A 16,086-nucleotide genomic window follows, 5' to 3' on the forward strand; every position below is an offset into this window, starting at 1 on the left:
TTGACTGGTCCTATCCTCAGGCCTCACCGTTGCGGCTTGGAGAGTCTGGGGTTTGTTGAATTGCTGCTTGTTCTTACTTTTCCTCTGAATTAATGGAATAACTTTTAGAAATATCAATGACCTCTGTAGAGTCTTGACTCTGCTGTGAACCTGCTGAGTGGTCTTAGGTATGTGTCTGAAGGAAATGTCTCAATTTCCTCATCTCTAAAGTGAAGGTAGGAGCCCTGGTGGCGCAGTGGTTAAGCGTTCAGCTGCTAACCAGAAGGTCAGCAGTTTGAATCCACCAACCGCTCCTTGGAAACCCTATGGGGCAGTTCTCCTCTGTCCTGTAGGGTCGCTGTGAGTTGGAATCCACTCCATGGCAACGGTTTTGGTTTTTTGGTTTAAAGTGCAGGTAAGGTCTCTCCCCAAATCAAGTGTTTTGATAGAATGTAAAAAGAAAATGCTATTTAAAGTCTTATAATTCAGATGGTCTGTTGAAAATTCCCAGTTAATATTATTGTCATTATGACAGCTAGAACTTTGGGAAATTGGACTCTCTTCATGTCATTGCACAAGCTTCTGTACTAGTAGAGCCTTGCTTGCCCCAGATGCAGAGTGAGAGCCAGCCATTTTCCCACCAATGGACACTAGAGTATATTCGTGCAGTGGAGGCCTTACGAAGCAGCAGCAGAGGTCCTGTCGAAGATAGTACCCATGTGACATATATTGTAAAAAGATAATTGCTCTCACATATTCACTTTCATATATATGTAGTACTGCACTAAAAGACTTTTCCTCGTTAGGTATTAAATAATGTTTTGTGGCAACTGGCCCACAAGTTGCTATCTGAAGTGAAATGCCCTTTTCCTCATTGCTAAATTACAATCTCCATTTAGAGGAGGGTGAAATCGGAGAGGGGTTCAGATATGTAGATAGCTATCTGTAATCCAAATCATTATATAAAGTTTTAGCAGGATGACGTCAACCAGGATTATGGAGTAAGGACCTCCGAAGGTACTCTCCTCTGTAAAATCAGAACACTGGAAAAACCCATAAAAATCAACCTTTTCAGAACTATGGAAGTTAACTAAAGGCTTGAAACAATTTGGAGGGTGTTTTTTTTTTTTTTAATGGCTGAATTTCATAACAAATTTGGTAAAAAGAACACAGACGTTTTTTGATGTTTTGAGCTTGTCGTGGTCCCATCCTCCTCTCCAATTCCCCTGGTAGGCTTGAAAACCACTGCAGTTAGAGTGAAAACCAGCAGCCTCTGAAGGGGATAGAATGGAGATGGAGCTGCTCTAAAGCCCAATGTCCAATAATTATTTTACCTGTCTGGTAATTCTCTGGAAAATCCCATTCACAAAGCTTGTTTTATTTGACTTAATTCAGGGCTCACCCAGTGTGAACAGCCGGTGGTATTCATTAAAAACAATCAGTGGTAGTTGTTTAAGATCACAGCTGCCTCAGGCAGTGATAACAGCTGGGGGCAAACAACAAACTGACTAAAAAAACTTAAAAGGAAAAGCTGGGAAGTGAGACGTCCAGAGGCAGCTTTGAAAAGCTCTAACATATTCCTGGAAATCTAGACGGTCAGAAGCATGCATAGGGCTGTGCGAACGCCCAGGAAAGACCTAAGAAGGCCTGAAGCTCTCATCTCTGGCTGACCTTGAGGCTCTGTACAAGCAAGAAGTAAAGTCTAAGATGGAGTTGTAAACTGCCATCCTAAGCATTGAAGGCATGCCCTAACACTCACAGAGAGCCTCTGGGCAAAGACTGAGAGACTTATTGGCTCCACACATTTAAGGACATCTCTATTCAATCATTAGCTGACCATTAAACTAACCAAGCAGAAACTCTAGACACCACATACGACAAAGAATATAGACTTTACAGAATTAGCTCAGAAAAGTCACTAAATAAGTAAGCACCTATAGCAGAAACAAGAAACCGTTGGGGTCGGGGGTAATCTGATTTCCACTGTTTTCTCATGATATTATTTAAAATCTCCAGTTTTAAACAAAAAATTACATGGCATACGATGAAACAAGGAAGTATGGCCCATACACAGGAAAAAAGTTTCAATAAAAAACTTTAAGGAAACCCAGATGTCAGACTTAGTATACAAAACTTTAAATCAGCTAGTTCAAATATGTTCAAACAACTTTAAAAAAAGGAAAGAAGATCTAAAGAACTACAGGAAAATATGAGAATGATATCTTACTAAACAGAGAATATCAATAAAGAGATAGAAATTATAAATATAGAAATTCTGGAGTTGAAAAGCATAATAACTAAAATAAAAAATCCCCTAGAAGGGCTCAAGCCCTGCGGATTTGAGTTTGCAGAAGAATCAGTGAATTATAAATCCACTGAGAATTTCTAGTCTGAGGAACAGAGAGAAAAAAGAATGAAGAAAAGTGAACAGAATTTCAGAGACATGTAGGGCACCATTAAGTATACTAGCATATGTATAGTACGAGTCCCAGAAGGAATGGTGAGAGCTAAGGAGGCAGAAAGAATATTTGAAGAAATAATGGCTGAAAACGTCTCAAATTTGATGAAAAACATTATACATCCAAGAAACTCAATGTGCTGTAAGTAACATAAATTCAAAGAGCTCCACACCTAGACACATCATAATCAAATTGTTGAAAGTCAAAGACAAAGAGAAAATCTTGAAAGCGGCAAGATAAAAATGACTAATCACATGCAAGGATCCTCAATAAGATGAACTGCTGGTTTCTCGTAAGAAACCACAGAGGCCACAAGGCAGAGGATTGACATATTCAGAGTGCTGGAAGAAAAAGGCTGTTAAGCAAGAACTCTATATCCATCAAAACTATTTTTAAAAAATGAGGGAAAAATTAAGATGTTCCCAGCTAAGCAAAAACGGAGTGAATTCATCACTACCAGACCTACGCTACGAGAAATAATAAAGTCCTTCATGCTGAAATGAAAGGACACTAGACTGTAACTTGAATCTACATAAATAAAGAATACCAGTAAAGGTAAATAGAAAAGACAGTATAAAGGTATTTTTTGTTTGTAATCCTCTTTTTCTCTATCCAATTTAAAAGACAACTGTATACAACAATAATTATAAATCTGTGTTGATGGGCTTACAATGTATAAAGGTGTAATTTGTATGTTGATAATAGCTCAAAGGATGCGTGAGGAAATGGAGCAATATAGTAGCAAAGTTTTTGTAAACTATTGCAGTTAGTGTTAAGCTGATCTAGACTGTTATAATTTAAGATATTAATTTAATCTCAGGGCAACCATTAAGAAAAAAAGTATAGTAAAAGGAACGAGAAGGGTATCAAAATGGTACAATAGAAAATATTTAACACAAAGTGGCCAGTAATGGAAGAAGAGAGGAACAAAAAGTCCTAAGGTATATAGAAAACAAATAGAAAAATGGCAGACATAAATCCTGCCTTATCAGTAATTACATTAAATGTAAATTGATTAAACACTCCAATCAAAAGACAGAGATTGACAGAATGGATAAAAAAAAATATGGTCCAGTGATATGTTGTCTGCAAGAGACTCACATTAGATTCAAAGACACAAATACACAATGCTGATGGTAACCAAAAAAGAGCTGGCCTGCTAATATCAGACAAAATAGACTTTAAAAGAAAAATTGTTACTCGAGACAAAAAAGGATATTTTATACTGATAAAAAGGTCAATCTATCAAGAAGATAAAACAGCTATAAACATTTATACACTTGACAACAGAGCCCCACAGTATGTAAAGCAAGAAGTGACAGAATGAAGGGAAAAATAAATAAAAATAATAGTTGGAAACTTTAATACCCCACTTTCAATAATGTGTAGAACAACTAGACAGAAGATCAACAAGGAAATGGAAGACTCGAGCTCACTGTAAACCAACTATACCTTGCAGACGTCTATAGAACACTTCACCCAACAAGAGCAAATAAATATTTTTCTCAAGTCCACATGGAACATCTTCAGGATAGACCATGTGATAGGCTATAAATGTAAGAGCTAAAACTATAAAACTCTGAGAAGAAAACTTAGTTTTAAATGTTCATGACCTTGCGTTAGGCAGTAATTTCTTAGATATGACACCCAAGGCACAATCAGCCAAAGAAAAAATAGATCTGGACTTCTTTAAAATTTTAAATTTTTGAATGTGAAAGGACACTATATAAAGAAATGAAAAGACAACCCACAGAGGAGAAAATATTTCCAAATTATGTGTCTGATTAGTGTCTAGTATCCAGGATATAAAGAACTGTTATAACTCAACAATAAAAAGATAACCCAATTAGAACACAGGTAAAGGATTTGAATAGACATTTCTCCAAAGAAGATATAAATGGCCAATAAGCACAAGAAAAGATGCTCAACATCATTAGTTATTAGCACAAAAAACCTGTTGCCATCGAGTTGATTCTGACTCATAGTGACCCTATACGGCAGAGTAGAACTGTCCCATAGGGTTTCCAAGGAACAGCAGGTGGATTTGAACTGCTGACCTTTTGGTTCACAGCCAAACTCTTAATCACTGGGCCACCAGGGCTTCTCATTAGTCATCAACCCATTGCTGTCGAGTCCATTCTGACTCACAGTGACCCTACAGAACAAAGCAGAACTGCCTCACAGTTTCCAAGGAGTGCCTGGTGGATTTGAACTGCCGACCTTTTGGTTAGCAGCCGTAGCTCTTAACCACTATGCCACCAGGGTTTCCCATTAGTCATTAGGGAAATGCAAATCAAAACCACAAGGAAATACCTCTTCATACCCACTAGGCTGTAACTGGAATTCCGTGCTTTAGGTCGGGTTGGTCTGATAGCTCAATGAGGTCATCATTGCCCCAGGTTCTTTTTTTGTTTCTTTGTAGTTCTCAATAATAGCTTCATCCTAAGGCTAGTTTCTCTTGTGGTCATAGGATTGCTGCCTATCTAGCCTTCATGGTACCTTGTACATATCTAGCTTGAGAGTTACTCTCCCAGAAGAACAAGGAAGGACTTTTCTAAAAATCTCAAATAAACCTCTTCTCTTTCTTTGCCCTTCATAGAACTAATTGTTGGCAAGGGAAATGCAAATATTCTTAAACTGCTGTTGCTGAATGAGGAATGGGTGGAATAGAGTCAATCACAACATCTACAACCCCAAAAGATGAGCATCCTCAAAGTAATTCATTTATAAACTGCTACTTGTTTAACTTTGAAAAATGTTTTTATCACAACCCGTGGAGGATCTCAACTTTACAGATGAGGATACTGAGGCTCCAAGAGTTAAATGGCTTGTCCAAGTTTACACAGTAAGGAAATAACCAAACAAGGATTCAAATCTCTGTCTTCTGATTTGAAGGCCTTATACTGTACCCATTTAATCACAGCTGTTCTTAAGATAACAAGAATGAAATTTAAATATTTGAAATAACTTCCAGATATCAGACACTTAACATGCCAATATTAAAAAAAAATGATTTAAACTCTTCTTGAAAGTCTTTAATATTTATTTTTTTTAATTTATTAGAAATGAAGAACTCTAAGGAAGAGCAAGTTCTTTATCCACCTCTTCTACCTAGCAAAGTAGATCTCCATCAGGTCACCATAATTCCACACAACGAGTGGAAAAGGATTAAAGATAGCCTTGACAGTTTGACAAGAGAAGCAGCATGCCTTCGTGCAGAAAGAAAGGCAAAGAAAGAAATGCATTTCCGATCCCAGGAGGTAGTAAAACACTGGACTAATACATATGCAGTAAGTATTAACCACTAAGGAGAATGCGTGTACTGAAGACTTAGTCTTGTGTCTTAGTTCTCTTTTATATGCTTCTTTTATAAATATTTCCATATGTAAAATATCGTAAAAATGCATTGAAACATATTTTAATGGCTTAACTGAGGTATAACTGACGTACAATAAACCAAAAAACCAAATCAGTTGCTGTTGAGTAGATTCCAACTCCTGGCGACTCCATGTTTGCCAAAATAGAACTGTGCTCCATAGGGTTTTCAATGACTGATTTTTTGGAAGTAGATCACCAAGCCTTTTTTCCAAGGCACCTCTGGGTAGACTCGAAACACCAGTCTTTTGGTTAGCAGCCACACATGTTAATCATGTGCACCACCCCAGGACTCCTAAAATATAATAAATGGTACTTATTTAAAGTGTATAATTTGATAATTTTTGACATGTGTATACATTAGTGAAATCATCATCACAAGTAAGGTAATAAATATAAATATACTCATTAACCGAAAGTTTCCTCATGCCCTGTTTTACTCCATGTCTTAGTCATCTAGTACTGCTCTAACAGAAATACCACAAGTGGATGGCTTTAACAAAGATAAATTTATTCTCTCACAGTCCGGTAGTCTACAAGTCCAAATTCAGGGCATCAGCTCCAGGGGAAGGCTTTCTCTGTAAGCTCTGGAGGAAGGTCCTTGTCATCAATCTTCCTTTGGTATGGGAATATCTCAGCACAGGAACCTCAGGTCTAAAGGACACGCCCTGCTCCTAGCACTGCTTTCTTGGTGGTGTGAGGTCTCCAACTCTCTGCTTGCTTCCTTTTCCTTTTATCTCTTGTTTCCCCAGGGAAACTCCTTTTACATTGGATCAGGGATGTGACCTTAGTAAGGGTGTTACAGTCCCACCCTAATCCTCTTTAACATAAAATTACAGTCACAAAATGGAGGACAACCACACAATACTGGGAATCATGGCCTAGCCGAACTGATACACACATTTTTGGGGGGACATAATTCAATCCATGACACTCCTTTTCCCTTTTCTCTGCTCCTCTTCCACTGTCCCTAGGCAAGTACTGATCTGCTTTCTATTATTATAGATTAGCATCCACAGATGCCTTTTTTTTTAATCTTCTATTTTTTGTCTTTTTTTTTTTTCTGTTTCATTTTGGATAGTTCATATTTCTATATCTTTGTGTTCACTAATTTTATCTGCTACAATGTCTAATGTGACATTAATCCCATCAGTGTATTTTTCATCTCACACATTGCAGTTTCTATCACTAGAAGTTTGATTTGGCTCTTTAAAAAAAATTTCATGTCTCTACTTAACATGTTCAACATTTTCTCTAACTTTTTGAAAATATGGAATACAGTTATAATATATAATGTTTTAATTTTCTTGTCTGCTAATTTTAACACCTGTGTCACTTCTGGTTGATTTCAATTGATTTTCCTCATGATGAGCCAAATTTTCCTGCTTCTTTGCATGCCTGGTAGTTTTTGATTAGATGTTAAACATTGTGAATTTTACCTGGCAGGGTGCCTATTTTCATATCCTTATAAATCTTTATCACAGTTAAATAACTTGGAAACAGTTTGATCCTTTTGGGTCTTGTTTGTAATATTTGTTAGGTGGGATCAGAGCAGTATTTGATCTGGGTGGGGCTAATTATTACTAGTGAGGCATGACTCTACTGAATATTCTACATAATGTACTGTGAATTTTTCAGTCTGGCCGATGGAGCAAGTATTTTTCCCACCTCTGTGAAATTACTGGTACTACTTCCTCTAACCCTTTTGGGTCTTCTTTCTGTGGCCTTAGGCACTTTCCTCATATGCATGCAGTGATCAGTACTCTGCTGAGTACACAAGGGGGACCTTTTGCAGATCTTTGGAATTCTTTCTGTGAAGCTCTCTCCTCTCCAGTATTCAGACCTGTGATCTGTAGCCATCTTGGTCTCCTAGGACTCTTGGCTCTGTTTCCCTAACTCATGGAGTCTACCATGCTCTGTCCTCTCTCTGCACCATGGTCTGGAAACTCCCAAGGCAACAACCAGGTGCAGTTGTAGGGCTTACCACGTTTGTTTCTTCTCTCTCAGGGATCGTTGTCTGATGTCCAATGTCTTGAAAACCCTTTTTTGCATATATTTTTTATTTTTTAGTTGCTTCAGGCAGAATGGTAAATCCAGTCCCTGCTACTCCATCTTGGCCCAAAGTGGAAGTCCCATTGAAACACAGCTGATGTATATAAAATTTTAGATATAGTTGATCTTTGCAGTATACTGTTTGCTTTTAAGATGAATATTCTAAAAGATAGATCTGACTAATCAGCCTAAGTCTTGAAAACCATCTGAATTTAATAATTCAGAGCCTTTCTATAGTACAGTCTAAAGAGTGTGCCTGAATTATAGTACACATTTTTAAATGAAAATAATGGGGATAAAATATAGCATTGTAGTTAATATATTGGCCTATAGGAGTCAGGTTGCCTGGATGTACGTCTCAGCTCTGCCTCTTAATAGCTGTTTTATTAGTTACCTGTTGCTGCATAACAAATTCGTACAAGCTTAGCACCTTAAAACGACTGATGTTTATTATTTCACAAGTTCAGTGGGTCAGAAGTTCAGGCATGGCTTAATTGTGCCCTCTGTCAGGTTCTCATAATGCTGCAGTCAAGGTGTTGGCTGAGCTGCATTCTTATCTGGAGTCCTGACTGAGGAAGAGTCTGCTTCTAAGCCATTCATGTTGTCAGCAGAATTCATTTTCTTGTAGTTGTATGACTTCGGGTACTGGATTCTTACTGGCTGTTAGGTGGAAGCTTCCTCAGACTGCAAAGGCTGCCTGTAGTTCCCTGCCATAGGGAACTGCCCTTTCCATAGGCAGTTCACAACATTGCAGTTTGTTTCTTCAAGATGAGCAGGAGAGTCTCTGTTTGTGCTAGCAGACAGCCATATATATATTAAATGTTACGAGATATATATAAAAGGTGATGGGATATCACTCCCATGATTAGGTTATGATATATATGTACATATATAATGGAAGAGACATTCTATCAACTTTTGCATATTCTACTGGTTAAAAGTAAACCACAGGTCCTCACTACACTCAAGGGGAGGGAATTATACAGGCTATAATACCAACGGGCAGAGATCGTGGGGGCCATCTTAGAATGTTGTGGTCTATTTCTTCATTTGTAAAATGGGCAAATTATGGTAATTAACTCTATTGAGTTGCTCTGAGAATGTATGAAAAGTATGTGCTTCATATGGTACCTGTATCTCATAAGCCTTTAATAAATTAAAATCGGAAAATTTTTGGCTAAAATATTATTAGTTTTATATTAGGGAGATAGTACCATTTTTCTTTTTTTTTTTAAGTCTGATTTGTTTCTTTTGGAGGAGCCCTGGTGGTGCAGTGGTTAAGCGCTTGGCTGCTAACCGAAAGGTTGACAGTTCAAACCCACCAGCTACTCTGTGGGAGAACTATGTGGCAGTCTGCTCTATAAAGATTACAGCCTTGGAGACCTATGGGGCAGTTCTGCTCTGTACTATAGGGTCGCTATGAGTTGGAATCGACTCAATGGCAGTGGGTTTTGGGGTTGTTTCTTTTGAGGATAATTTACTGACCTTTCAAATATAGTGAACCTAGATCTTTAAAATGTCATAACGTTTTGTTTTTAAAGCACTAACATTGCCATCTTGTGTTAGATCTATGGCCTATTATTCTAGTCATGGATGTTTTGGTTATAGAAAACATAACCTTATTCCAGTTATCTTAAGTCAAAAGTGATGCAGCATTACACATAAAGACAGAGAACTTGAAACTCTTGGGAACCAAGGCAGCTTCTCTATCTGCCCCTGATTTGTCTGTGTGTCTGCCTGTCTCTGGCACTGCATAGTGTCTTTGCTGTGCTACTCTCTGTGCTTCTGCTAGATTCTCTTGCTATACCCGAAATATGGGTACAATCAAATTCCATGTGCATGAATGGGAAACCACTTCAAAGTGGGGAGAAATGCTGGGATATGGTGACCCTGTCCCTCATTCCACTTTCCTATGTTGTTTTAGGCACCGAGAGGGAGGTTTTTTCTTTCTTTCTTACTTTCTAAAAGAATTACTAAAACTACATGCAAGCATAATTTTTGTTCAGAGAGTTCTCAGAGGATTTTTCTTTATCATTGCACATTTCCTTTCTTTGTTGCAATATACATTGTTTATTTTTTAGGAAGGGACTTAGAAAGTTTGTGGTACCTTGCTTTAGAAACTATGTTCACAATTTATTAGTTTTTTTTTTCTAGAAGAGGGAAAAATTGTATCACGACTGGTATCATATATGTCATATACGACATCCTGAAAAAGGCAAAACTATAGGGAAAGAAAAAGATCAGCAGTTTTCAGGGGCTGCAGGTGAGAAGAGGGTTTGACTATAAATGGACACAAGGGAATTTTTTTGGAGGATGGAACTGTTATATACACAAGTATATGCATTCATAAAACTGTACAGTGTAAAGGGCATATGTATATTATATCCCAACAAATCTTATTGGAAAAAAAGCCCTGATCTATAAAAGGATTGGGGGTGGAATATATACCCTCCATTTTTTTTTTTTTTTACACAGAAGTAGCACACTATGCATAATGCTCTACACCTCCATGGGTATCAAAGAATAATGATAATAAAGGAAGATTCATTTCACCAACAGCGAAACATACTGTAAACCTATAGTAGTTAAAACTGTGATCTGAGTACAGAAATAGACAAAATAATAGATGAGAGAGACTATAAACAGACTTTTGTTATATATGGGAACTTGACATATGACAGAAATACTGCAAATCAGAAGGGAAAATTCAATAACTGATACTGGGATAATTGGCTGTGCATATAAAAAAGATGGAATTACATCCCTACAGCATAGAATACGCAAAAATGAAATTCAGCTGGATTAAACACATAAATGTAAAAAGCAAAACAATGAAACTTTTAAAATAAATCATATACAGGTATCTTTAGGGTATCAGAGTAAGGAGTTCTTAAACAAGATGTAGAAATTATGACCCATAATGGAGAATAAAGGGTGGAAAGACCTCATAGGATATGGGGCATTGAGTAGAGTCCTCAGAAGTGTAGAAGAGCATGTAAAATATGCTACTGTTGGTTTTTTAAACAAGCAAAAATACAAAGATGTATGTTTATTATGTAAACACAGAGTGGAACTTTGGAAGTAGTAATAGTGGTTACATCGGAGTGAGAGGAGATTGCATATGGAAGTTAGGGTTAGAGGAAGAAGTTTCACTGTATACCTCTATAATATTTGGGGATTTTTGAACCATGTAAATGTATACTACCTAAAAAATTCAGTTAAAAAATTAGCTTATATGGTGATAGGGAACCCAAGGTTGAGTAAGGATAGTGTTGACGTGTTGTGAGGTTGTTAACCATTGTCATAGGGCAACATGTGTACTAACTGTTAAATGAGAAACTGTTTTGTTCTGTAAGCCTTCATCTAAAGTGAGAATAGCAGCACAATTGGAAGAGCGTAGTCAATGTCACTGAACCGTGCATGTAGAAATTTTTGAAATGGTGTATCTTTGGCTATGTATATTTTCACCAAAAAAAAAAAAGGTCGAGAAGGGAGAGGGTTGACATGTTGTGGGGTTGTTAACCAATGTCATAAAACAATATGTGTACTACTGTTTCATGAGAAACTATGTGTTCTGTAAACCTTCACCTGAAGTACAATAAAAAAAAAATTAGCTTATAAATATAACCACATATTTTTTATTTTTTAATGATATATGCAAAGACATTAGAAGTTCATAATGAAAGCTTAGATTATCACATAATGTTTCACTTCTGTAAAATTGAATTGGAAAATGAAGACACAATATTGCTTTTGTCTGTTTTACAGGGGATGAAAGAACAGAAACTTGAAGCCAAAAAGAAGCGTGATGAAGAAGTAGAGGCAGAAAGACAAATGCTTGATATGGAAGAAGCAATACATAAACAAGGAGAAAGAAAAAAAGCCATTGAAAATGCAAGGCAATGTCAGTTTTATCAGACAGAGAGAGTGAAAAACTTTCATGTACTACTTGGATTTTGTTGTATTACTATACATAATTATACTTTATTTTCTTAAAGTACTCCTTTTTTTATTTTTGTTTTAAGTCAGGACTTCTTCTTAGTAGAGTTATGAAAGAACGTGATGCCCAGATTGAATTCCAAAAGAGTAAAATAAAATCAGATAAAAAATGGGAGGAACAGCTGAAACTCAACACTGAAAAAGCTTTTAAAGAAGAACAAGAGAAAGCCGAAAAACGCCACAGGGATAGAGTGGCTCTTGCCAATGATCATCTAAAACAGTATGTATATATAAATAACCTTTTTTGCGCCCTCTTCTTTTTCTCATAATAAATATAGCTTTTTCTGATTATAAAAGTAACACGTGCTAAAATACCTAGTCAGTAGAAAAAGTACAAAGAAAGAAGTTAAAAATCACTATCAACTCCTTACCCAGATATAATATATTGGTTACTATTGCCACAATAATGCTGCAAAACAAACAACCACACAATCTAGTGGTACACAACAATAAATATATATTTTCCATGCATTTGTGGGTTTACTGGTGGTGGTTGATCTGGACTGGGCTCTGCTGGGCAGATCTTCAAGCTGCAGGACTGGCTGGGTTTGCTCCTTGTTGCTCCTTGCTGTCGGTGGGGCTCTAATCTGCTCCATGTATATTCTGGGGTCCTAGATGAAGGGGCTGCAGCCACCTGGGTGAAACTTTTCTCATGATATTAACAAAGATGCAAGATAGTGAGCCCAAGCTTGCAAACATATGCCTAAACCAGTAATGTCTGAGAATGCTTTTTTCCATATGTTATAACCAGTTCTAGATAGTTCTTTTTTTGAAATTAATGGACAAAAAATAGTATCTGATAATTTACATTTCTCTTGATTTCTAGTGAGGCAAAGCATTTTTTCATATGTAAATGTTCATTTGTTTTGTTTTTTGTTTTTAATTATAAATTAACTACCCATTGTTCTCTAAAGATTGTTTTATATTGATATGTGTATTTGTCATTGATTAATAAGCCATTTTTTATATGATGGCTATTAATAATCAGGTATATTGAAGATAAAATCTGTCATAGTTTATAAATGGTTTTCATATTTAGAAGATTTTAATTTTTATGTGGTCAAATCTGTCTCCATTATTGTTATTTTGGTTTTTGTGTGTATATATATAAATTATATATATATATTTATATAAATAAATATTATATAAACATAATGCGTATAATTATTTCTAAAAGTGACAAATGTCTTTGTGACATAGACATCAATGCTCAGGATACACGTGTTGCCGAATTGTGTCAGTCACCTCTCAGTTCTTTCAATCCTTAGTAAAAAGAAAGAGAACCCTTTGAATTTATTGTAATTTTTTCCTTTGGCAGTATAGAGATCCAAGGGTTTGTACAAGTTAGGGACAGAGCCGTTAACAGAGGAAGGCAAGTATTTGACCAATGAGTGTAACCTTTATTTGAGATATCTCTCTTATATTGGCCTTTGCAGCTCAGAGACAATTAAAGGCAGCAGCCTGATCCTCCAGCAAGGTACCTGATAACTGCTAATAGCTTCACAGACCATCCATCCACCTGTAGCCTTTGTGTGTAGGCTGTGTTTGGGCCACAGCATCCCCTTTCTTTGTAGTCTTTGGAATAGGTTAGAAGTTTAAGAAGATTTGGAATTTATTTCTTAGTTCTTTCTTTGACTTATCTTCAGTACAGTCCAGGAGATGTTCCTCAAGCTGACATCAGTTTAAATTCTTTACTTACTCCTCACGATGGGCTCTACCCTTGTATATGGTGGTTGATGGCCAGGTGTTACTTATCATCACTGTGCTACCACCTGCCCCATTTTCCCCTAAAATTTCTTGAAAATTCAGATAAGACCCTCCTTTAGTTTCTAGTAGTGGTATAGAATTCCCCCTTTATATTGATGGCATTGTGGGGAATTGGGAGTGGAAGGATGTTTGACAAGTGAGTTTGCGTTGCCAGTTTGGTTCCATTATTGCTACATCTTAAATATAATAAGAAACATTCAATTCTGTAATTGAAAACAACCTAGGAAGATGTAAATCTATTATTATAAATATTTTAAGTACATAAATTTACAAAATTGTCACCAAGTTGTGTTATGTGGAATGTTGATTCATATGTCAGTTTCACAGAACTTAGAATTCATATTACTTTAATATTAGAAATGGTGATGAGCCCATAAAATGCCTTTTAAGCCAACAGTGGAACTAGAATAGTAGCGCTAGTATTAACCTGAATTAGGAACAAAGGACTATGTGGTAGAAAAGAGAAATAAGAGAGTTTCTTTCCCCCTTCTTGAATAATAAGAGATTATTCAGGATGAAATTTCAAAATAGGCTATTCATTCATTGGTGTATTCATTCATTCAGTAAATCATTCATTCATACAAGCCATTTATTGAACAACTCCCATCTGCCCGTGTAACCACCCATATATTTTATTGGTTGTTATTATCGCTGTTGCAGAATTGTCTGTTAACATTTTTTTACCAAAGTTGCCCATTATTCTTATGCACTACTTAGTGTCTTCACTTACTTTGGACGAGTTGTGCAGACTTCACCCATATTTAGTATTGCCTTTCCCATCACCAAAAATAACAAGTTTCTGTTATGTAGAAAGTGATAGGGTAGTAGTCTCTCCCCCTACCATTCCTGGTAACCATCAAAGGACGTTGCTTTGTGTGTATACCTATTCTTGATTTTTCATAAAATCAATGCCATACAGTATTTGTCCTTTTGTGATTGACTTATTTCACTCAGGATAATGTCCTCCAGATTCATCGACATTATAAGATGTTTTGCAGACTCCTCATTATTCTTTATAGTTTGTGTAGTATTCCATTGTATGTATGTACCACAGTTTGTTTATCCATTCATCAGTTGATGGGCACTTAGGTTGTTTCCATCTTTTTGCTATTGTGAATAATGCTGCAATGAACATAGGTGTGCATATGTCTATTTCTGTCACTGCTCTTATTTCTGTAGGATATAGTCCTAGGAGTGGGATTGCTGGATCATAAGGTATTTCTATTTCTAGCATTTTGAGGGAAGTGCCATACTGTTTTCCGTAGTGGTTGTATCATTTTACATTCCCACCGGCAATGTGAAAGAGTTCCAGTCTCCCCACAACCTTGCCAGGATTTGTTGTTTTCCGTTTTTTTGATCATTGCCATTTTTTCAGGGGTGAGATGGTATCTCATTGTAGTTTTGATTTGCATCTCTGTAATGGCTAATGATTGCAAGGATCTTTTCATGTATTTGTTGGCCACCTGAATGTCCTCTTTGGTGACTTGTCTGTTCATGTCCTTTGACCATTTTTTGATTGGATTGTTTCTTTTTTTGTTGAGTTGTTGAAGTTTTTTTTAATATATTTTAGAGATTAGACCCTTATCAGATATGTTTTTTCCAAAGATTTTTTCCCAGTCTGTAGGTTCTCTTTTTATTCTCTAGGTAAAGTCTTCTGATGAGCATACATATTTAATTTTTAGGAGGTCCCAGTTATTTATCTTCTGTCGTTTGTGCATTTTTGCTTTTTTTGATATTCTATTTATGCTAAGGAATAGGTCCCCTAGTTTTGACTCTATGTTTTCTTCCAGGAACTTCATGGTTTTAACTTTAACATTTAGGTCTTTGAGCCATTCTGAATTAGTTTTTGTGCATGATGTGAGGTATGGATCCTGATTCATTTTTGTGCATATAGATATCCAATTTTGCCAGCATCATTTGTTAAAGAGACTGTTTCTTTCCCCATTGAATGGAGCTTGACCCTTTGTCAAACAGCAGCTGCCTGTGTTGTTGTTGTTGTTAGGTGCTGTCAAGTCGGTTCTAACTCATAGCGACCCTATGTACAACAGAACAAAACACTGCCTGGTCCTGCACCATCCTCATGGTTGTTGTTATGCTTGAGCCCATTGTTGCAGCCACTGTGTCAGTCCATCTCATTGAGGGTCTTCCTCTCCTTCGTTGACCCTCCACTTTACCGAGCATGATGTCCCTCTTCACGGACTGGTCCCTCCTGATAACAGGTCCAGAGTATGCGAGGTGAAGTCTCACCATCGTTGCTTCTAAGGAGCATTCTGGCTGTAATTCTTCCAAGACAGACTTGTTCGTTCTTCTGGCAGTCCATGGTATATTCAACTTCTTTGCCAACACCATAACTCAAAGACATCAATTCTTCTTTGATCCTGCTTATTCGTTGCCAAGCTTTCGCATGCATATGAGGCGATTGAAAACACTATGGCTTGGGTCAGGCACATCTTAG

The 16,086-nt window shown here is 36.7% G+C and overlaps 1 protein-coding gene across 1 annotated transcript in view; it reads left to right on the forward strand.

The window, feature by feature from the left end:
• Positions 1-16,086, forward strand: part of CFAP210 (cilia and flagella associated protein 210) — a 44,150-nt gene that overhangs the window by 402 nt on the left and 27,662 nt on the right. The window contains exons 2-4 of the mRNA XM_004375537.3: positions 5,502-5,728; positions 11,634-11,807; positions 11,891-12,084. Coding sequence (XP_004375594.1) covers positions 5,502-5,728; positions 11,634-11,807; positions 11,891-12,084 — 595 coding nt within the window. The remainder of the gene's footprint in view (positions 1-5,501; positions 5,729-11,633; positions 11,808-11,890; positions 12,085-16,086) is intronic.

Source organism: Trichechus manatus, unplaced genomic scaffold (assembly GCF_000243295.1).
Source record: "Trichechus manatus latirostris isolate Lorelei unplaced genomic scaffold, TriManLat1.0 scaffold00037, whole genome shotgun sequence".
NCBI classification, from domain to species: domain Eukaryota; kingdom Metazoa; phylum Chordata; class Mammalia; order Sirenia; family Trichechidae; genus Trichechus; species Trichechus manatus.